The sequence below is a fragment of the Sander vitreus genome, chromosome 16, assembly GCF_031162955.1.
Source record: "Sander vitreus isolate 19-12246 chromosome 16, sanVit1, whole genome shotgun sequence".
Taxonomy (NCBI): Eukaryota; Metazoa; Chordata; class Actinopteri; order Perciformes; family Percidae; genus Sander; species Sander vitreus.
The window spans coordinates 26,899,406-26,924,433 of record NC_135870.1 but is presented as its reverse complement, the minus strand read 5'-3'; the positions used below and the strand labels follow the sequence as shown (position 1 = coordinate 26,924,433).

Below are 25,028 nucleotides of genomic sequence, written 5' to 3'. Positions count from 1 at the left end.
CCATCTATTTTGTGATGTGCACCAGTCCCTTCTGCAGCATAGCAGCCCCACAACATTATACTACCACCCCCATACTTCACAGTTGGGATGGTGTTCTGAGGCTTCAAAGCGTCGCCCTTTTTCCTCCAAATATACCGTTTATCATTATGGTCGAACAGTTCAATTTTTGTTTCGTCAGACCACAGGACATGTCTCCAGAAATTAAGATTTTTGTCCCCATGTGCAATTGCAAACTGTAGTCTGGCTTTTTTATGGTGGTTTTGAAGTAATGGCTTTCTTCTCCCAGAGTAACCTTTTAGCTCATGGTCGTACAGGACTCGTTTTACTGTGGATAATGACACTGTCTTACCAGTTTCAGCTAGCATCTTCACAAGGTCTTTTGCTGTTGTCCTGGGATTTTGCACATTTTGCACCAAAAAACGTTCCTCTCTGGGACTCAGAATCCGTCTCCTTCCTGAGCGGTATGACGGTTGTACATTCCCATGTTTTTTATACTTGCATATTATTGTCTGAACAGATGAAGGTGGGACCTTCAGGCATCTGGAAATTGCACCTAAGGATGAGCCACACTTGTGGAGGTCCACAGTTCTTTTCCTGATGTCTTGGTTGATTTCTCTTGATTTTCCCATGATGTCAAAGAAAGAGGCTCTGTGTTTGAGGTGTGCCTTTATATGCATCCACAGGTGTGCCACCAATTAACTCAAATGGAATCAACTAACCTTAATTAAACTTAATCAGAAGCATCTTAAGCTCAGAATGGAATCATCTGGAGTTTTCTTTTTGTTTAAAGACACAATAAACTTAGTGTATGTATACTTCTGACTTTGATGAAAGTGATAAATAAAATACATAGAAATTCTCCCTCGCTCGATTCTGACATTTAACAAATGCAAAAAATATGTTTTGATTTATTAATTTTTATTATAAATTTTTATTGATCTAAAACAGAAAAAGTTTACTCTGATTTAATGTATGACAGTAAAGAAATAAAAGTTTTTGTGTTTTTTTCTGAAGTGTATGTAAATATCTGGTTTCAACTGTAACTCCTAGGAAGCTTCATTTGATGAAGGTTATTGACGATCCTACATGCACTTGTTCCTCCAAAGTGATAGGCAGTTATTTTCATGTTTTGGGAGTGTACCCCAGTGGCCGACTTTTGGAAGATGGTTGCCTTTAACCTCTCTAGGTTGTTTAAGATTAGATTGCCCTGCTTGCCTGCTACACTTATTTTGAATGATTTGTCAAGGCAGGGTTTGACACTGAATAAGAGAAAAGCATTGCTGGCTGGACTTACGGCTGCAAAAAAACTAGTTGCCACACGTTGGAAACCTACACATTCCCTTTCTTTTCGAGCTTGGGTTTTAACATATTTGGATATTGTTTACTTGGAGTTGTCGACAGCTAGAGTCCACGGAGCAAAAGAGTCAGCAATAGAGGCTTGGCATTCACTTTTAACTACCCTCCGCGGGATTCAGGTTTAATATGTAACCGAGATGGGGTTTTATTTAGTTAATTATTTTATTTTCATTTTTTTTTTTATCATTTTTTTTATCGTAGTTGTTAATCATACGTTTCTGCATATATCTATAGGTAGGTATGTGAATATATGTTTTGTGCTCTATTTTTGAGGCGTATACATACCTGTACGTACTGTCTTTAAAATGAAATAAAAATTTGATCACAAAAAAAACATTGTGAAACAGAACTTCTTGGTTAGGTTTAGGAAAAGATCATGGTTTGGATTAAAATTGGTACGCTTGTTACGTAACTTATGGCAAGTACGTAAGTTAAGTACAATATGTAGGTGAGGTAAGTACTGTATGTTATGTCAATTAATACAATTGAACCTTCATTTTTGGTTTCACATGGGACCCAAACAATCTTTTCCTGGGTGAAAGTCCTGTGTTTGTTTAACCCATCGATCCACTCCGTCCTCCTTCCTACCAGATTTTGTCGTTCTTTATACGTCACCTCACGACCTCCTGTCGAGACGACCTGTACGGCCATTTTTTTAGTGAGGACGGCCTGCTGTTATGACCCACCTTGGACTTGGGGCTTCTCCCCTCATCTCTTTCTCCAGCCAGTGACCGCTGGCTAATGCCATCTTCACATCTGCTCTCTTTCAAAAATAAAAACACACACACACACACACACACACACACACACACACACACACACACAGGATCATAATCCCTGAACTGTAAGGCAAAGAAGCAAAACATTTTTTACCCCTATTCCTACAAATGGCATAAATCATATTGAAGTCAATATATATAATTAATATATTAAGTTATTTAAAAATCATTCTTCTCTCTTTTGATATTTCATGCTGTCAAATTCTTGTTGGTATAACCTGACATGTTCTGTTGCAACTGTGTTAACACAAAAGCAAAGCAAATTTATGTCACGTTACTCGCATGAGTTTGAGCTTCTATGAGATGGTGCAACAGATAGATAACAGATATCAACCTTAAATATTTGATGCATTTCACCTTTAGGTGGCTACAGCAACACTATTTAAATGGCCATATCCAGTTGCAGATGAACAGAGTCAACAATTTGTGTTTGTCACAAACATAACAAGTGGCCTTGCTGGAGGTATTTTTTCTCTAAATCTTTTCTAGTTACTTTAATAAAACCAACATTAGCAGAAAGCAACCTACCTGTTGAGCTTTGTTTCGGTCAGGATTTGGTTTTCTACTTCTTTGTTTTATTGAAGCTACACTGAGTCACAGATGAGTCATCTCAGCTCACAGTCCAACAGCTGTCCTCTGTGTCTCAGTTTACAGGTAAACTACACTTTACCCCTGCAGGTACACTGTTGCCTAGCAACATTTCCAAACACACTGCCCACAAGAGCAGGGGCCCGTTTCAGAAAGCAGGTTTATGAGAACTCTGAGTTTGTTGACACTGAGATGAGGGAAACTCTGGGTTTTCTGTTTCAGAAAGAGAGGTAACTTCACCTCAGAGTCAGTTACTATGGTAACTGAGCCTGTGACCCTAACCTGAGGCCTGTACTACGAAGCAAGATTTGGCGTTAACGAGGTAACTTCAGGTTCAACCCAGGGTTTTCTGTACCACTACGGTGGATCACTTGTTACCGGGTTCAATCGCCGTTGTAACTTATGCTAAACACCTAACCTGGGGTCCGTTTCAGGAAGGAGGTTTAACAAACTCTGAGTGTAACCCTGATGTCTGAGTTGATTTACCCTGAGATGGGAAACTCAGAGTTTTCGATTCCAGAACAGCTGATATGAGTTAGTTCAATCAACTCCGAGTATGTTCACGCGCGTGCACCACCACAATAAAAAGGCAGCATGAATGGAGCCATGATACTACGATTCACCATGGTAACAACCACAAACAAACGGGTCGGTGGAAATACTCATGCGCACAAACAACGAGTTTGAACATGTATTTCGTTAAAAAAGCAAGACAGCAGCTGTTGCTGCAACAGAGAAAGAATTGGTGTGGGAGAAAATTGCTGCTCGAGTCAATGCGTAAGCATTAACAGTGTATTTATTTCATATTTAATCACAGTTAACTGATAGCTAATATTACTGGTGAAAACTGGAATTGCATTACAACTATAATTTCATTTAGGTGCAATCCTGCGGGCGAAAAAGTAAGCTATACTAATCCCATTCTGAGGCTGCAGCACCATGATCATTAACAGAACTATAATTTATATAATAATTTATTTCTTTTTAATGGCTCTCACTGGTTTGTGTCCAGGGAACAATACAAAAAACGTTTAAAAAACGTTTCAGAGCAAGTCACACTTTTCTGACTGCTACAGTGGCTTTACTATTACAGTATGATCCGCATCACCAATAAAGAAAACTGCCGTTTGCAAAACACGTAATGCGACACAAAGAATCTGCTTGGATGTTAAAATCTGTCCACGATGGTGGATGTTAGTGATATGAGGATGGATAAAGTATCTACATATCTGATGGACTGTGAAAAAATGTGGAAATGAAAATACATTTAGTCGGGACTCAATATCATCTCCCGACATAAACTCTCTGTGAAAGTAAAAGCTTTTTCATCAACGGGATCGTTGACAAAAGGACATGACATGTTTGAGAAAAAAACGTTTTATAATCTGCCTAACAATAAGTTTTATTTATTAAGTGTTTATTCATGCAGATAACAAACTGCATTAAAATGTGCCTGATACAGACTGAATGAATGAATGAGGAAATGAGTGAGAAGAAACCTCGAGTTTCTCTCAGTCTACTCCCTCTGACACTGTATGAGAGGGAGGAGACTGAGAGAAACTCGAGGTTTCTTGAAGAAAACCTGCTCCCGACCAGGTTAGGTTCACAGACTCAGTTACCATAGTAACTGACTCTGAGGTTACGTTACCTCTCTTTCTGAAACAGAAAACCCAGAGTTTCAGAAAACCCAGAGTTTCCCTCATCTCACACCCACAAACTCAGAGTTTTCACTAAACCTGCTTTCTGAAACGGACCCCTCGATTGATAACGGCGTCACCGTTCTTAGAAGATCAGGCGGAGCTTGGTGCGCAGAGAGGGAGAGAGAGAGGGAGAGAGAGAGATGGAGAGAGGGGGGAGAGAGGGATGCGCTCATAAAAGTTAAAACATTTAGAGACCGACAACCCCGTTAACATTCCCTGATGGGTATTTTTATGAAATATATAGATTTTAAAGGAAGGGAATTACATATAGGCTATCGGCATCTTGAGCCATGTGCTGAATTATGTTATTTTTTTAGATATTTTTTTTGGGGGATTTTCCCTTTATTGTACAGTGACAGTGGATAGACATGAAAGAGGGAGAGAGATGGGGTACGACACGCAGCAAGTCAGACTCGAACCCGCACTGCTGCAGGCCTCAGCTAACATGGGGCGAACGCTCTTACTGGGTGAGCCAGAGGGCGCCCCGAATTATGTTTTTATATATATTTTATTTGCTCTCACGATCGCTTCCACTGCCAGAGTTGCAACTGAAATAATAGGCTAAGTTATGGTTTATAGAAAGCACAAGTGTAATTATGGTCAGATCTAGTGCCTGACTGATGGGGAAGATATTGATAAGCATTGTGATTTACGCATTTACAGCGTTGGCTATTTTTTGCCAGCTTTCCTCCTGTTTTAGGAAGCAGCGACTGTATTGCGTTTTGCCTGCAAAACCGTGTCTGTGTTCTTCATATTTATGTAGAATTATAATTTGCTCTTCTTATATAAAATATGCGGTTCTGGTAGATGTTTGTGATTGGTCATGCTGTGCAAACACCGCCTCTTTTATGTGAATGCGCACGCCGCTGGATTGGGAAACCCTGGGTTGACTGAACTAGTCCACCATCGTGACACAGGTTATGCGGGACTGCGGTTGTTAGGGTTAGTGAAGCCGGGTAACTGAAATCAATCCAGGGCATGTTGAGCTCTGAAAGAAATAAACCAAATGTAACCACTACCTGCACCTGTCACCTGAAGACAGTGCTAAATATCAAATAGGAAAATAAGGGTTGACTTTTATTCTAGCTCCGATGAGGAGACTGCTGAGCTTTACCTGCCTAATTGTTGAATTAGACCTGCAATATCTACCCCAAATAACACATACGACAACAGACTGACAATTTTAAAGGAGGTATATTGAACCCAGTAAATCCTACATCATTCACAGCACAGTATCTTAACAAGGTAAGTAAATTAAAGTGAATACTGCATCATAATACTTTAGTACCTATATCATCAACTCAAAGTTGGATTCACAATACACAGTCCTTTTAAGTACGTTTGTTGATTTTTATATTTGTGACGTCGGTTATAAAACATAACCGACGTGGTTTTATTATAGCCCGATCATTAACTAAACCCATGAAGAAAGACTAATAAAGCGTCCAGTGTATGATTTTAACAATGTGTGTGTCAGTCAATCGTAGCGGTCTGCGTCTGCATAATCTGTGCAGTCAGCGTTACAATGTATATTTGTAAACATTGTTGCAACGCCTCTTCTTATCTGTCTCGTTTTAACCAGTCTTTTGCTGACACCTGTGTTAAAAATGTATTGTTGTTATTTGTATGTCGCTTTGGACAGAAGCATCTGCTAAATTCCATAACCATAACCATTATTTCAGGTACCAAAACTGATGACCTGCTGTCCCCTGACTGGGTTCCATCTGTCTTCTCTCACACCCCTGCCACCAAAAAGAGGAAAAGGGAGACAGACATGGAAAGGTTTGACTTTGAATGTTGTATAATAAGGCTGTGTCTGAAATGTTTTGCTGCATCTAGCGTTGTTTTTTTTCTATTATGCGTCACTCTCCTATTGAATTCTTTCTTAACAGTTAATTATTAGTTTATCCCTGCACAGCAAAGTATAACCAAATGTAATACATATACAATAGTAGTTCTATATATGTGATACAAAAAAATCTCATTGTGTCCTTGTAAACAAAAGGTACGAGCAGCACAGTAGAATCAAAATCAAGAGGATGGAGGCAGAAAATAAACAAGATGTTATGGATGTCCTCTTGGAACTGTCGTCAGGAGAGCCTGTGCCGCAACAGTGTTTCAGCAATCACTGCAAAGATGCCACTGCAAAGCAACAGCAGGAGTGTGACGACCTCAGGTAGGAAAACCGCAAGCTGAAAACCAATCTAGGAACACTGGACGAACAGGCTTTAGCAAATGACGATCTAAAAGTGAAAGCACTGACTGGACTCCCCACGTTTGCCAAGCTGCAAGTAGTTTTATGTAGTGTTATTTTATGTCTTCCGACACACGCAACCCTCTCTCCTTTCCAACAACTTCTTTTAACTCTTATGAGGATGAAAATGAACCTGTCCCTTGCTCTACTTAGTGTTCTCTTCCAAATCTAGCGACAGCAAGCAGAACTTTTAGAACAACCCTTGACATGCTACATGCAAAGCTTGTTATATCATTTTTATTTTGGCCACAGAGAGAAGAGCTTCGGCTGTCAATGCCCATGATATTTCGACAAACTTATCCTAGATGTGTCGACAAACTTATCCTAGATGTGCCTGCATAATTGACTGTTTTGAAATCTTTATAGAAAAACCCAAAGACTTCAAAGCAAGAGCACAAACATATTCGACCTATAAACATCATCACACCATGAAATACCTAATAGGCATATCCCCACAAGGAACAGTCATATTTATAGATAAGGGATGGGGAGGCAGAACATTAGACAAACGTGTCACAGAAAATTCTGGGTTTAACGTGGCAGAGTCTATTAGTTTGTATAATGCTGAGCTGAAGATCCCAGCTTTCACTAAAGGAAGGAAACAATTGAGCCCAGTAGAGCTGGAGTCCACACGTGGACTTGCCTCAGTAAGAATCCATGTAGAAAGAGTTATCGGTGAAACAAGAAACCGATACACTATACTACAAAGTACTAGTGGTATCCAGATGTGTGAAGCTGAACACCCCAAAGGGTTTACAGTTTTAGACAAAGTAGTCCATGTGTGTTGTGCCCTTCCAAATGTGGCACCCTCAATTCTGGTTAAACATTAATACAATGCAAATATACAATGATTTATTTACACAAACTACACACACAAAAAAATCATGTATGTACACACATTATTTACATAAATGTATTACATTTTAATTTTGATTACTTATGTGCATTGTCAATTTATTAATCTTTAAATGTGTATATGTATGTGTATGCATATATGTGTGCACATCTGTGTACGTATGTATGTATGTATATATAAGAAAAAAAAATTAAGAAAAAAAAAAACTATCAGCACAGGTCAGGGATTAAGCCTTTGGGAAAAATGTAATTTATAATACAGTAGATAGTTATTCACCCCAAGTGAAGGAGTTCAAGTACCTTGGGGTCTTGTTCGCGAGTGAGGGGACAATGGAGCGGGAGATTGGTCGGAGAATCAGCACAGCGGGTGCGGTATTACATTCAATTTACCGCACCGTTGTGACGAAAAGAGAGCTGAGCCAGAAGGCAAAGCTCTCAATCTACCGGTCAGTTTTTGTTCCTACCCTCACCTTTGGTCATGAAGGCTGGGTCATGACCGAAAGAACAAGATCCAGGGTACAAGCGGCCGAAATGGGTTTCCTCAGGAGGGTAGCTGGCGTCTCCCTTAGAGATAAGGTGAGAAGCTCAGTTATCCGTGAGGAGCTCGGAGTAGAGCCGCTGCTCCTTCGCGTCAAAAGGAGCCAGTTGAGGTGGTTCGGGCATCTGGTAAGGATGCCCCCTGGGCGCCTCCCTAGGGAGGTGTTCCAGGCACGTCCAGCTGGGAGGAGGCCCCGGGGAAGACCCAGGACTAGGTGGAGGGATTATATCTCCAACCTGGCCTGGGAACGCCTCGGGATCCCCCAGTCGGAGCTGGTTAATGTGGCTCGGGAAAGGGAAGTTTGGGGTCCCCTGCTGGAGCTGCTACCCCCGCGACCCGACCCCGGATAAGCGGACGAAGATGGATGGATAGATAGTTATTCAAGTATATTCAACTATAATAATTGTCCCGGACAAAAATAATAATACATTTATAATTTTAAATTAGAGAGACACATTTAGAACACAAATACATTATATACAGCTAAATTCTCATATACAGCTAAAAAAACAGATTAGAAATAACTTGGGGTTTAACTAACCACGGTTACACAAACAAAAATAATGAAACAAATATACGGTAACCCAGTTAGTTAATTAAACAAAGAAAACTCACAAAAAGCCAACAATAAATGGGCAGGACAATCAAACCTAAACTAAATAACACAAGCTAAGACAAAAACATTAAGATAACCAAAGGGCAAAACTAGACCAAAAAAATTGACACAATTAAGGCCAAACAGAAATAAACCAAACGTTGAAACTAAGAAATGGGCAAAAGGAATCTGGAAAGGAAGAGAAAATACCATTAACCAGGTTCAACTTCTATTTTAAAATTCCATTAAAAACCGTTGGCTTACTCACCAATTAGATGGAACATTAAAGAACAAACAAGAACAAAATCACCTCCCAGGGCAGGAGGGACAACAAGAGTCTCCTGGTAGTGCTTTAAAAAAAAAAGGTGATTATTACCAACTGTTTAACTTGGAAATATATGAAAGGTGCCTTTCACATACCTGAGGGCAACAAACACTAGCCTACAGCCACAGCAGGGATAGATCAGGAAGCAGAGACAGGACAAAGGAGCACAGTTGACCTACGTAGCCTAGCCTTGATTAGGGGGTTGGCCACGGGAGGAGTCAGGCCAAGGCTGCATTCAGGTCCACTACATATTTACCTGCACTAAGGGAAGTCTTCCCACTACAGTCTACCCCCTGGGGCCTGTTAATCGGTTGCACGTTTGCCGAGCCAGGATGAGAAGGTGAAGCTATGTCAAGCCAGGTGTAGATAGCTGGGATAAGTGCACGTCCACGACTTTCTTAAATAGACCACGGTATCAATCACAGATTTACTAATGCAGAAATGGAGAAGACGCGTGCGGCATATGTTTCACCCGCTGAGCAGCAGCTTTTAATGGAAAATTACGAGGAGGTGAAACATATAATATCTCATCTCTCATCTTCTTCGTCCGCTTATCCGGGGTCGGGTCGCGGGGGTAGCAGCTCCAGCAGGGGACCCCAAACTTCCCTTTCCCGAGCCACATTAACCAGCTCCGACTGGGGGATCCCGAGGCGTTCCCAGGCCAGGTTGGAGATATAATCCCTCCACCTAGTCCTGGGTCTTCCCCTGGGCCTCCTCCCAGCTGGACGTGCCTGGAACACCTCCCTAGGGAGGCGCCCAGGGGGCATCCTTACCAGATGCCCGAACCACCTCAACTGGCTCCTTTCGACGCGAAGGAGCAGCGGCTCTACTCCGAGCTCCTCACGGATAACTGAGCTTCTCACCCTATCTCTAAGGGAGACGCCAGCTACCCTCCTGAGGAAACCCATTTCGGCCGCTTGTACCCTGGATCTTGTTCTTTCGGTCATGACCCAGCCTTCATGACCATAGGTGAGGGTAGGAACAAAAACTGACCGGTAGATTGAGAGCTTTGCCTTCTGGCTCAGCTCTCTTTTCATCTCAACGGTGCGGTAAATTGAATGTAATACCGCACCCGCTGTGCCGATTCTCCGACCAATCTCCCCCTCCATTGTCCCCTCACTCGCGAACAAGACCCCAAGGTACTTGAACTCCTTCACTTGGGGTAAGGACTCATTCCCTACCTGGAGAAGGCACTCCATCGGTTTCCTGCTGAGAACCATGGCCACCAATTTAGAGGTTCTGACCTCATCCCAGCCGCTTCACACTCAGCTGCGAACCGATCCAGTGAGTGCTGAAGGTCACAGGTCGATGATGCCATCAGGACCACATCATCTGCAAAAAGCAGCGATGAGATCCCCAGCCCACCGAACTGCAACCCCTCTCCACCCCGACTACGCCTCGATATCCTGTCCATAAATACTACAAACAGGATTGGTGACAAAGCGCAGCCCTGGCGGAGGCCAACTCTCACCTGAAACGAGTCCGACTTACTGCCGAGAACCTGGACACAGCTCTCGCTTTGATCGTACAGAGATTGGATGGCCCTGAGAAGGGACCCCCTCACCCCGTACTCCCACACCACCTCCCACAGTACCTCCCGGGGCACCCGGTCATATGCCTTCTCCAGATCCACAAAATACATGTAGACCGATTGGGCATGCTCCCAGGCTCCCTCCAGGATCCTTGCGAGAGGATTGTTCCTCTTCAACCTGAGGTTCGACTATCGACCGAACCCTCCTTTCCAGCACCTTGGAGTAGACTTTACCGGGGAGGCTGAGAAGTGTGATACCCCTGTAATTGGCACACACCCTCTGGTCCCCCTTTTTAAAAAGGGGAACCACCACCCCGGTCTGCCACTCCTTAGGCACCGTCCCAGACTTCCACGCAATGTTGAAGAGGCGTGTCAACCAAGACAACCCCTCCACACCCAGAGCCTTAAGCATTTCTGGACGGATCTCATCAATTCCTGGGGCTTTGCCACTGTGGAGTTGTTCAACTACCTCAGCAACCTCCACCAGGGAAATTGACGACAATCCCCCATCATCCTCCAGCTCTGCCTCTACCATAGAGGGCGTATTAGTCGGATTTAGGAGTTCCTCAAAGTGCTCCTTCCACCGCCCTATTACCTCCTCAGTTGAGGTCAACAGAGTCCCATCCTTACTGTACACAGCTTGGATGGTTCCCTGCTTCCCCCTCCTGAGGTGGCGAACGGTTTTCCAGAAGCACCTTGGTGCCGACCGAAAGTCCTTCTCCATGTCTTCTCCGAACTTCTCCCACACCCGCTGCTTTGCCTCTTTCACGGTAGAGGCTGCAGCCCTTCGGGCCCTTCGGTACATTGCAACTGCCTCCGGAGTCGTCTGGGATAACATATCCCGGAAAGACTCCTTCTTCAGTCGGACGGCTTCCCTGACCACCGGTGTCCACCACGGTATTCGTGGGTTACCGCCCCTTGAGGCACCTAAGACCCTAAGACCACAGCTCCTCACCGCAGCTTCAGCAATGGAAACTTTGAACATTGTCCACTCGGGTTCAATGCCCCCAGCCTCCACAGGGATGCACGAAAAGCTCCGCCGGAGGTGTGAGTTGAAAGTTTGTCGGACAGGGGCCTCCTCCAGACGTTCCCAATTTACCCGCACTACCCATTTGGGCTTACCAGGTCTGTCCAGAGTCTTCCCCCACCCTTTGACCCAACTCACCACCAGATGGTGATCGGTTGACAGCTCCGCCCCTCTCTTCACCCGAGTGTCCAAAACATACGGCCTCAGATCAGATGAAACGATTATAAAATCGATCATTGACCTTTGGCCTAGGGTGCTCTGGTACCAAGTACACTTATGAGCATCCCTATGTTCGAACATGGTGTTCGTTATAGACAATCCATGACTAGCACAGAAGTCCAACAACAAACAACCACTCTGGTTTAGATCAGGGAGGCCGTTCCTCCCAATCACGCCTCTCCATGTGTCTCCATCATTGCCCACGTGCGTGTTGAAGTCCACCAGCAGAACTATGGAGTCCCCGACTGGAGCCCCATGCAGGACTCCACTCAAGGTCTCCAAGATATGCAAAAAGGGAAATACGGCTGTTGTTATCAGACAGAGAAAAAAAGCCCAACAGACAATAGCGGACTGACTGAATGCGTAAGGATTTAAAAATATCTACTTACTAGTCACTCCACATTTTTACAAAGTTTTAAACTGTGTTTTAATTGCTTTTAATATGCTTGTTTTATGTGTTGTTTGTATTGCTGTATCTGTTTTTATGTGCTAAATGTGCTGGTTTTACTGTAAAGTGTCTTTGAGTAGCCTGTAAAGCACTATATAAATAAAATGTTTTATTATTTAGCCTACTTTGCCTTAAAAGTGAGCAGAGGGAATTAATGTTCCTCGGGAAATTTACCCTAAGGACTAGGCTTTATTTCAAACCCGTATTCACAATGCGAGAATATGTTTTACAACCATATGCACAAATCTCTATAAGCTATGTCTAATTCTAAATATCTTTCTACAATAAATGTTCATACAGAACAAACATGACTGGACAAAAACTAGAAAAAGAAGTAAGTGACTTCAAAACACACTGTAAGCATATCTGTAAAACAATATAGCCTATTAGTCAGGGTTTTTTTCTCACTCCCAGATGCGTGACAGCACCAAAATAAAAAGATTAAGAAGCTTTGTAGCATTCCAACACATTCCCACTCCCATCTCGTAAAACACGGACATTTGGTCAGGTGCCATTGTCGTCGTTACTGACGCTAAAAGTCTCCTTTAGAGTCCGCTGCACGGTGTGGGAGGATCCCCCTGCCTCTCCATGTTGCACGGGGCAAATTTCACGGTGTCTCCGGTGCCAGTGCAACCATTTCTTACCATGTAAAGAACTGCAATAGTGGGATTTACATCAAACTTGTGACAGCAATAGTGACAAGTAATTCATGTTAATAAAAATAAAGCAGAAAACATTCAGAAGACAACAGAATAACTGTTAAACACGTTTATTTATTACAGGATTAATTTTAGCCTGGCTGATAGCCTGCTCTGGAGCAGGCTAGCTGCAAAGAATACATCTCCATGGTTACTTGGCTGGGTTTAATTCAACCTGCTTTTGTGCAACCAAATCAAAGCTAAATTCATCCAGGATAACTTGAATATCCCGGCTTAATCCCTTATCCTGGTTTTGTGCAACAGGCCCCTGGTTTCTAAATCGTCGGCCCGACGATAAACACTGCCACGGCCTGAAAACGGCAGGAACATTAGGCACAGGTACCTGAGAGTTTGTAGCCCCTATTGCTCTACTCCCCGCGGCCTGAGGTAAATGATGGTGGTTTGGGTGATTCCCTGCATTGGTGCAGTTGGTTCTCCTCAGATTGGAGGGGAACGCATTAGTGGTACCTGATATACCATACTGTGATATACTAGTAAGAGCTAATTATGTTTAACCATGTTTCCAGCTAATTCATATAGCTGTATTGTATGTAACAATTAACCTTATTTAATATTGTATTTGGCGTTTTCTTTTGCGGGAAATTAGCCATTCCAGAACTCACCACCCTATCTGCAAATAAGCAGGACCCAAGACATTTGTAATTGTTTTAAAGAAATGCAAACAAGCCAGAGTGTTTTTTTCTCCTATCCCATAATGTGTGGTGTAGCAAGACCTTTCTCCTGCACTGACACAGTGCTGGGAAAATAGGTCTGGCAATGCGGAATAAACATGTTTAAAGCGTGGTACAAAACATTTTTTTAGTCTGAATTTTTATATATCTCAACCGTTTCAATTATATTAAGGCTTAAAGTTATGCATAATTAAGGATGTGCCATTTTGAGTGATAGGTAGGTGTCGTAACAGGTGGCTATCATTGCCTGAAGGCTATATTCAGCCCACCTCACCTTCATTCAGTCGGAATTTCTGAGTTCCAAGACGGAAATTTGAAATGAAACGCCCCCTGAAGTTGAATTTCCGACTCGAAAGTTGGAGAACCTCACAGTACTCCAAGCAAAGTCGACTTCAAAATCCAACATGGCTCCTCAGTGCAACAACAGTGCAAGCTGTAGTAATATACAGTTTAATAGTACTTCTGTCTTATTTGTGTCTCATTAAACCACACAGTACTGTCCAACTTCTATCTGCCAACATTTTGCTACCATATGGCGTCTGGCTTGGAGTGTATAGAGGGTCGGCCTTCAAGCACAAGATTGGCGGTTTGATCCAGGCCTCTTCTGTCCACATGTCAAAGTCTTCTTGAGCAAGACACTAAACCCCAAGTTGCTCACCGGGCACTGTATATGTGTGTGTGTCCACTGCTCCCAATGCTTAGGATGCGTTAAATGCAGAGATTGGATTTCACTAAATTGTACTGTTATTGCTAATAATGGCTAACCTGGCTAGCGCAAACATTTCGACTTGTTGTTGGTTGTTTTAACAATTCAAAGAAGATAAAAAACGTTTTAGAAACTGAGTGCTTCGATCATAAGATAAGGAGAGAAGGCCATGTCCGGTTCCGTATCAGCTACATTCAATGCCAGAGAGTAGACGTTTAGAGTGGTTAACTGCGCTAAAACTGAAGCATCCACCGAAAAAGGTGTATGTCTGTTCGCACCATTTTGTTGACAAACGCCCCACGGATGACCATCCCAACCCGGAATTATACCTTGGATATCATAGACCAGTGGTGAAGAAGAGACGTACAATTGTTCATGTCGAAGCGACAGGTAAGCCACTTTCAATGTTGAATTGTGTAGCTGGTTAGCAATAGCCCCACTTCACAGCTAATCTAGTTAGCAAGTTAGCTACCTCCGCTTGTTTTCATTTTTACGAGCTCCACCGGCCTGCTACAAAAATATTTGTGTTATCTGTGGGCAGTCTAACCTACATTTTTATGAACAATATGCCCATTATGTCGCTGGATAAAGTAAATGTGTTAAGAATTAATGCTTTATGCCTTTGTCCACCGAATGTTACTGTAGGTTTAGTGCTATCAATTCCACTGAGGGCTATCGTAGAGCTAGCTTCTACCGTTATGTGGGCCAGGTAGTTGTTAGCCTGAGCGAGGAACACCATTTATTATAAGCTTTTACTGTAATGTTGTCAGTGTGAGAAAACATGGACAGAAACTGTGGAGTTTAAAATGTAGCCTATGTTCTCTGTTTTTACAGCAACAGCAGAAGTGACAGACCAGGAGGATGAGGGCATACCTGAGGTGCCACAATCAACACACAGCACTGTTTCGACCCATTGGGAAGATCCATCACTTTGGGACCACAACTATGGTGAACAGCAGGGTGTTGACGAGACGGCCAAAGATGCCACAAGACAAACTGAAGATTTTAGCTACTCCATGCTTCAGAGTGATACCGATTCGTTCCTCTACACTGGAGTCTCACTGGAAACCTTCAACTCTGTTGTTTCCACCTTAGATGGATTTACTGAAAGGGCTTTTGTTTTTTCAGTGCGTGATCAGATACTAATGACATGCTGGGTGACCTTGGTAGGCAGTTTCATGTGTCTCAGAGTGTTGCCAGTAAGGTTATCTCATTCTGGATTGATAAAATGGAGGAGGTCTTGCACCCTCTTATTATCTGGCTCCCAAGAGAAACCATTAAGGCCACTATGCCAACTGCATTCAAGAAAAGTTTTCCCAACACCACCTTTGTCATTAATTGCAGCGAAAGTTTGTTACAGAAGGCGAAAAATCTTGACTCTAGAGGGGAGTCCTACAGCCATTAGTACTCGCACAACACAGTCAAATACCTTGTTGCTTGCCAATACCTTGTGGCTTAATCATGTTTATCTCAACTGGATATGGAGAACGTGCCAGTGACAAATATATCACTATGAACTCTGGTATCTTGGACTATTTAAAGCCTGGAGACGAAGTTATGGCAGATCGTGGGTTCTTGATTCGTTTACTGTTTGAAAGAAGGGTCAAATTGGTTCTGCCTGCTTTCACTAGAAGGGGTGCTCAACTAACTGAGGAACAAGTCACAGCAACTCGCAGGATTGCAAATGTATGGATTCATGTTGAGAGGGCAATCAGGTAACTTAAAGTATACAAGATCTTGTCTCAAGTGATACCAATAAATTGAAAAAATCCTCAGAATCTGTGCGGCCCTCGCCAACTTAAGGAGTGATCTCATCTGTGAGTGATAAGTGACAACAGTGATGTTCTGATGTTGTAGTTGCATCTGCACGCACACACAGACACACACACACACACACACACACACACACACTTTACACATCTACATAAATTGCTCTTGTATAGTTCATATTGACACTCGCTGCCTTTTGTAGTTACTGTTTATATTTACTCTTTGTATGACATTTGTTGTTCTTCTTTGTGTACAATAGATTTTAACAGATTTGCATACAATTGTACATGAACAACATTCTGTATTTGTAAATATTCATTTATGTACAACAATACTTATGCTCAGCATTTTTAAATGTACGGAATTGATTGTGTAACAGCACTGTTAACAGCAGCAGCACTTAACAGTTGTTTAGTGATTTGAATAAAATATTTCTGAGGGATATTTTCTATGAATTCATTATGCTCATGTATCTGTTCTGCAGTTTCAGTCGCTGACCAACAAATTCATCCACAAGCTGGGACAACATTGTTGAGAAATAAAATCTCTTCAGATGTCCTACCCTCTCCAGAACATAGGGCTCATAAAATGGTACAGTGAACATAACTGTGTCATTTGGGCTCCAGATAAACAATTTGGCCACCTTCAGACCGGCACAAAACATGCCTAATTGTACCTGCATGTAATATCCTCAGCTACCTGTTTTCTGAAGTTGTGGTACTCCATCTACTAGCTTGATATCACTGTAGTTATGGTCAAGTTGATCCAAGAGGGTAGAATGGAGTTTACTTGGGACGGGACATTTTATTTCGAGTAGGACAGATGAGTCAATTACCCTATCTGGGCTGTCTGACAACCATGGCTCTGTGACACTAACCACGATGCCCCTATGTGTAATACTCGTGCCTTGCTCACAAAGTGCATTACCAGCAACCACCTCATTCTCCTTACCATAATTTGTGGCATAGTTGTCACGAAAGGAGGGGTAGAGGTGCTCTGCCATGAACTTAGCCCGAGGGGGCTGGGATCACAGATCCAGCGGAACTGTGGAACCCTATTGTTTTCCTAAGGATTATTAGGTTTCCAAGCCCGAGGGGGCTGGTAACCGCGTTTGCAATGCAACGCGGTTCACAGATTCGGCGGAGCAGTGGAACCCTATTGTTTTCCTAAGGATTATTCTTATTTTTCTGTTGATAAAAGTCACGCTACAGCCTAAATCGTACATGGTGGGGGGGTGCCATTTTCAGGACTGGTGCAGATCCCTGCAAGGACCTCGGACAACAAAATGTCCACCACTAGGTGGTGCTATAGCAGAGCTACGCGTTTGGCCCTATAACTCCCAAACCGTACATCGCACATTACAAATACACATAACCACGTGTTCCCTGAATTCAGCTGAATCTCCTGATATAGGCCACGCCCATTTCCGCCTATACTTTTATGCGCAAAAAAAAATCGCGATTTATCGCAAACCTACTTTTTCTAATTCCTCCTAGACCGTGCGACTGATCTGCACGAAACTTGGTACGTAGCATCTCCAGACTGACCTGACGAAAAGTTATAAAAAATATTTTTTATCGGATAAAAATTGCACAAATCACATACGAACAAATTAATGTAGCTATACGAAAACACAAACTTTGCCATATCTCGGCCAACATTAATGCTATCAACGTGAAACTTTAGAGTCTTGTTTTCCATGACCCTCAGGCTCATTAACAAATTCAATGAATATTGGCCACTAGGGGACGCTACAAGTACAAAACGTTTATAACTCATGAACGGCTGATCCGATTTTTACGAAATTTTGAGGGTATCATCTAGGGCCACTCATGTGGCCACGCATATAGTGGGGTACTGATTCGTCAAAGTGGGCGTGGCCTATGGGAACCAGATTTGGATTCACCACTTACAGTAATGTGAGCAACTTCAAATTTACAGTGTAGATGTAGAATGGTTCATGGACCTCACATACCAAATATTACGCATGTGGACCGCTAGGTAGTGCTATAATGACGTCAAACGTGTTTTTGCCTATAACTCCCACATTACACAACACACATTAGAAAACCTTACATCCACGTGTTCCTTGAATCGAGCTGAACCTGATGATATAGGCCACTCTAAGAAGTTTTTTCGCAATATCGCACAATGTGCAAAACCAACTTTTTCTAGTCCGTGCAACCGATTGGCACAAAACCTGGTACGTAGTAATTCCAGATGGACCTGACCAAAAGTTATCAAAAGAATTTTGCTACTCGCAATTTACAACCAAACAAATTTTCGTAGCTAGCCACAAAACACAAACTTTAGCATATCTTGGCCAAATTAATAGGTACCAAAACTTGGTATTATTGTTCGACATCCCACTCCGAGGCTCTGTACCAAATTTGGTGAAGATCGGCCATTAGGGGGCGCTATAATGAACATAGACGCGTTTTGGCAAATAAGTCAATGCATTTAAATGGGAACTTTGCAATGGCAATATCACTGCTGCAGTAAATTCTATCATCACAAAACTTGAGATTATTGTTCAATGTGCCACTCTGCGGCTCTATACCAGATTTGGTGATGATCGGCCTTTAGGAGGCGCTATAATTGAGGTAGAAGCGTTTTGGCCTTTTAATCAATGAATGGGAAATTTGCTATTGCATTTCACTACAGACTGGCGCTCGCACTTAGTGAAATGTCCTAACTTTTTTTTTGCTTTCACGTCATCAGGGGGCGACTTGCGCCGGGGTGGCTTGGACCCCGTCATAACTGCTTGCAGTTCTAGTTTGATCTTGTCTCTATTCTTATTTTCTGAGTTTACAAATCAAACGCACCCTGTCTGTCTGTTTCTGTACCGTTAGGAACCGGGTCAGTCAGAGTACGACCGGTCCAGGTCTTTAAAAACCCGGAATGGATTCAACCGGACCGCATTGAGTGAGTCAAGTGCAGTCGGTGAGATGGGAAGTAGAGCGACTTGACTTCCAAAATAAATGTAAAGAAAGTCAAGAAAGGAAGGGGGGAAAGGATAAGGTTAGTTTGGTCATCAGATAGTAGTAGACCTACATTAATCCAGGACCACCAATCAGTAAATACAACCAAATCCCTTAATTGTTTATATTCATATTTCTATTAAGTGAACATTTTAAGGGAAAAATGTAATGTTATATGCTAAATGTGCAATAAAAAAATCTTTTGAAACATCAGTTAGGGCTTTTTAATGTTAAAGTTCAGGGGTACCTGTGTTCTTACAAACCCCTTAAATCAGAAAACCCATAAAATATCCCTTAGTATATTACAAACCATGAATATACCTATATATTATCTATATTTGTTAAATAAAGGTTCTCTTGCTACCTAGCACCTTGATTTAGATTCTGATGAATTTTCAGGTGTAAACTGTTCATTCATGAAGGGTATTTTAGGCTAATGTTCTTTCTCAATGTAAAAGATCAGTCTATAATCCACAATCAATTACCACAAAGAATTATTAGGGGGTAATGTGATGTTTCTGCAACCAAACATTGTTAATAAGCTCAGAGAAGTTGGCCTATTGCTTGTACATTTTGATTCATGAACATTAGATTTGGTCAAAATAACTGTTATATGTAAAAGAAAGTCACCTTTTGATCTAGAAATACTCAACCCAAACCGGAAACCCTGTCTTGGTTCTGTTTAACTAGACGTTGGTCTGAGATTTTGTCAAATTGGTCAAAAATAACAGTTATATTAAGCTTGTACAACAAAGAAAGCTTTTAATTTAAAAAAAATAAAATATCAACCCAAACCGGAAACCCTGTCTTGGTTTTGTTTAACTTGACATCGATCTGACTTTACCAGGCGAGCTGCAGACTGTCGGTCGATCTGACCTGACGGCGGATCTGACGGGAGGCATATGGCGTTTTTAGTGAGTTAACACTATCTCAACACGGTTTATAGTTTCATTGTCATCATATAGGGTATTTATTATATTATTATTATTATTATTATTATTATTATTATTATTATTATTATTATTATTATAGCTCGGTTTAGCCCCGGGCTACCTAAGGAGGCACCCTGGAAGAACCCAGAGAACCGCGGATATCTACGCGGCATGGATGCTTTGTGACCAGCGGCAGGTGTGAAGAGATGCCGGGGGAGCCACCTTCGGGACCTAGCCAGGTGGTGCTAGTCAAGAAGATCATCATGAAGGACGGAGATGCGGTAGGTGGATGACCCGCCATGTTATTCTATTCTATTCTATTATTCTATAATTTGTTTGAACCTGTAGGCCTACTACTGTTTGTCTTAATTAATATAGCATATTTGATGTTGTTTTAAAGTTCTGTATGCTGCTATTATTTCTGTAGCCTATATTTATGTTTGCACCTCAGATACCCATAGGCCTACAGTTAGTAGCTTCAATTTGTGTAAAAATAAAATAATAATAATAGTGAAAAAACGGTCAGTGTGTGTATGACATAACAGGATGTTAAAACGTATTAGCCTACGGGCTCATTCATAAGTTTGGTGGTAGGGTATTGCACCTCAAAAATAACTATAAATGGGATCACTTGACATAGCCTATAGGCCTAAAGCTACTCAAAACAGATACAATGTTCTCTTTTGACGATTGCTAGCGTTAGTAAACCACTGTAATAGAATAGATCAAATGTTACAGATGTTAAAAGGAATGAATGACTACAGCGAAAATCAGCCCAAACAGAGCAGCTCTGTTCCAAAATGGCTGTTTCTCGGATGGAGATACGTGTGTGTTGGTTGTAATGGTATAATGTGGCCCACGACAGCTCAGCCTAGTGTGAGGATGATGCGGTCAGGATGGATCCATTATCTATTACATAACAGCTCTCTGCCTGAAACACAACGAAGGCAGCAACAACATCCACTGCTCAGTCAGCGTCCATTTTAACATCCTTCATGAGAAACATTATTATAGACATTATTTAAGACCACCTCTAAACAACGATGTAGGTTGTCAGTCACTTTATTGGATTAGACATACAATTTCAGTTAAACATGAAACGTCCTATTGAAATGACCTTTATCTCAAATATGGCAAATGGTGTTGTTACAGCATGAGCTAAAATATTCTCTGGTTTTTCTCCACTGTGAGGATTTGCTGCTTTTCTCTGTTAATCATTTCAATTATAGGCTAATATATTTCGGTTTTGGAGAACCTTTGTATTCATTGGGATCTTGGAAATTTTAATGGTCTTATTTATGTATTTATTTAATTTTTTACAATTTTTAGACATTTTATCAAATAAAAAAAATAATAGCTCAGTTGAAATTTTTTTTTGGACAGATTAATCAATAATTTAATAATTGCTAGTTTCAGCGCTAGAAACACCATGAAGACAATCAAGGTAGATGAGAAATTAGATAATAAAAACAAAGAGTCAATCAGTCTGATATGCACGGAACTTTGCATGTAGAATCTCTGGACCCTCATGACAAAAAGTTATCAAAAGAATTTTGATAATCTAAAAAATGCACAAGTTGTAGAGGAACAACTTCCTGTACGTGGCAGTCAAAACAGGAACTGTTGCCTATCTTGGCAACAGTTATTCTGAATTAGATGAAACTTGGCACAGTTTTTCCCCATGCTCCACTGAGGCATCCTGCCAGTAAACCCGACGTGCTGGGAGGGGCGAGGGCCCGTTCATCGCTACTTAGGGGTCCAAGCCCGAGGGGGCTGGGAACCGGCGTATGCAAGGCAACGCGGTTCCCAGTACCAGCGGAGCTGGGAACCCTATTGTAATTGCTAAGATTATTATTACAATTTTCTTAATTTATGAACAAACAAAATTACGAGGCTCTGTATCAAATTTGGCGTAGATCGACCATTAGAGGGCGCTATAATCACTGTAGATGTGTTTGGCCAATAACTCAATGCATGTAATAATAACTGTACTACAGACTTTGCAGCTCACACCTCGTGATATTTCCTGACGTTTGCCTCCCCACCGTCACGCCTTGGGTTTCGCTTTCGCATGCTCCGCGGGTCGTCGGGGGGCGACTCGCACCGGGGAGGCTTGGACCCCGTCATAACTGCTTGCATTTCTATTTCTAGTTTGCTTTGTTTTTTATCGTATGAATTCTTTGTTTTCTTTGTAATGCAGACTGTCGGAGCACAAAAAAATGAAGGTGTTTTGAGGAAGTTTTTTCAAGTGTCCCACTGAATCCGTGTTATGAATACAATACAGTTCAATTCAATTCAATTTTATTTATTGTATCAAATCATAACAAGAGTTATCTCAAGACACTTTACAGATAGAGTAGGTCTAGACCACACTCTATAATATACAAGGACTCAACAATTCTAGTAATTCCCCCAAGAGCAAGCATTTAGTGCGACAGTGGCGAGGAAAAACTCCCTTTTAGGATGAAACCTCGGACAGACCCTGGCTCTTGGTAGGCGGTGTCTGAAGGTGCCGGATGGGGGTGTGATGAATAGTGGCAACAACAGTCACAATAAAAGATAATGGAACAGTGACTAGAAATAGTAGTTGTAGTAGTTCATGGCATAGCAGGGCACTGCAAGGCGTTATAGGACGTAGCAGGGCACAGCAGAGCATAGCAGGACATAGCAGGACGTAGCAGGACACTGCAGGGCACTACAGAGCGTAGCAGGGTGTAACAGGGCATAGCAGGGCGTGCAGCAGGACCACAGCAACAGCTGCAACCATGATTTTGGTGCCACCCTAATCCAAGAAAACATGCTGGGCGAAAAAAAAACATAAGGACTCAGGGGAATAAGCTCCCCAGAGCTAGGTTAGTGTTAATACAAAATGGTATGAACTGTAATGTCTATTTTGAAATACATTTTCTATTGATCAATACATTGTTAGCGATGGTGCAACGGCCCACCCCTACACCCTGTGAACCGCGTATTAATTGCAGTATAACCATCAAAGGGTGAAATACAGTTTCACTGCCGCTACATGAACGGAGAGGAGCAGAGACATGGAGCAAGACGATGTCGTCTCTGCAGCTTATTCAGTTAACAGGGATAGCAAAGCTGTTAAAGCGGTCGCAACTGTGTACACTTTTCAAAACCCCACGCAGACAACGCTTGCTGCAGTTGCAGATTCACTTCAATATAATATAATAACGAGACACGCTAACGTTATATCATGTGCTCCAGTAACAAAGACAGAAAGACAACAAATTAAAACTATTTGTACACGTGCCCCTAAATAGATTTAACAGTTCACACATCCATTTTTAGTCGCAAATGCGAGTGAAACACTCGCACTGTCGAGCCCTGCATAATTTCCGTTTAAAAAAAAACAAATGCAGGACATCCTGGTAGCTCACCTGGTTGAGAGTTCGCTTTATAAACTGAAGTCAACTCTGCAGGATGAAAAAACTAATATCCAGGAGTACATTGGGAAGATGGTCTCAAGTAATGACTTGTTAAGTGAATATCTCAGGCAGCAGAAACCCAATGATAAGGCGGCAGGAGGAGAGGAGGAACCATCATGGCAGGACAAACCCCTGCATGGCATGTATCACCGACAGATAGAAGAAGTGGCTGATATCAAAAAATCATACCAGGAAAAGGCTTGTCTGAAAGATAGCACCACAGAGGCAGTAATCATGGCCGCACAAGAACTGGCGCTTAGCATAAGATCAATAGAGGTCAGGGAAATACCTTACCAGATAGGACCACATTCAATTAAATTTTATTTATAGTATCAAATCATAAGAAGAGTTATCTCAAGACACTTTACAGATAGAGTAGGTCTAGACCACACTCTATAATCTGCAAGGACCCAACAATTCTAGTAATTCCCTCAAGAGCAAGCATTTAGTGCGGCAGTGGCGAGGAAAAACTCCCTTTTAGGAAGAAACCTCGGACAGACACAGGCTCTTGGTAGGCGGTGTCTGAAGGTGCCGGTTGGGGGTGTGATGAATAGTGGCAATAACGGTCACAATAAAATATAATGGAACAGTGACTAGAAATAGTAGTTGTAGTAGTTCATGGCATAGCAGGGCACTGCAGGGCGCTACAGGACGTAGCAGGGCGTAGCAGGACGTAGCAGGGTGTAACAGGGCATAGCAGGGTGTAACAGGGCATAGCAGGACCACGGCGACAGCTGCAACCATGATTTTGGTGCCACCCTAATCCAAGGAAACATGCTGGGCAAAAAAAAACACATAAGGACTCTGGGGAATAAGCTCCCCAGAGCTAGTTTAGTAACAAGCATTTCTGGGACATGGATGCACACAAATAGAAAGAGAGAGGCGAGAGAAGCTCAGCGTGTCAAAGGAAGTCCCCAGGCAGTCTAAAACTATAACAGCATAATTAAGAGAGACAGGTTAAAGAGAGGAGCCTGGTTGGGCTAGAACTCTCCCCAACCGGATCGGGCTTTACTGGCCTGCCTCCCTCTACTTTGATTATAAACTTAGCACAAAAAGTAAGGACATTTGTGTTTGGTAGATTATTTCTCTGCGGTAAAAATGCTTTTTGGCAATACATCTTATACCGTTGGAAAGCCTGTTTAGTTCACTTTCACATGATGCCCCATTTGTAAGGAACATGCATTTGTGGGATGAGCAGCAGCGCTGAGTATGTGGGTTGCACCCATTAAAAAGTTGCCAAATCTTCTGTTTTAATTTGCGAGTTTGCGAGTTATACCAAGGTGCTAGTTTCCTTTGCTTCATCATCTTCTTTTTGAGAGGAGCAACAGAGTCCGTAGCGAGGCCGTAGCACCGTCTACAAAATTATCAATTTAGGAGGGACTAAAATTAACATGAGTCCTCTGTTATATTAAGGAACGGCATTGAATTAAATGCTGTTGGAATATCTTCCTTAAACGTAGCTATAGCACTGTTAGATAGGCATCTAGTGTAGAAGCTTTTATTTAATTTCGTATAGTCGGGTAGTAAGAATTCAGAAGTTATTAGAGAATGGTCTGATAATAAAGGATTCAGCGGAAATACTATTAAA

At 42.1% G+C, this 25,028-nt stretch overlaps 1 protein-coding gene across 1 annotated transcript in view; it reads left to right on the top strand.

The window, feature by feature from the left end:
* Positions 1-19,920: 19,920 nt before the first annotated feature.
* Positions 19,921-25,028, top strand: part of slc71a2a (solute carrier family 71 member 2a) — a 39,596-nt gene continuing 34,488 nt past the window's right edge. The window contains exon 1 of the mRNA XM_078272141.1: positions 19,921-20,275. Within this exon, the coding sequence (XP_078128267.1) occupies positions 20,201-20,275 (75 nt within the window). The 5' untranslated portion in view covers positions 19,921-20,200. The remainder of the gene's footprint in view (positions 20,276-25,028) is intronic.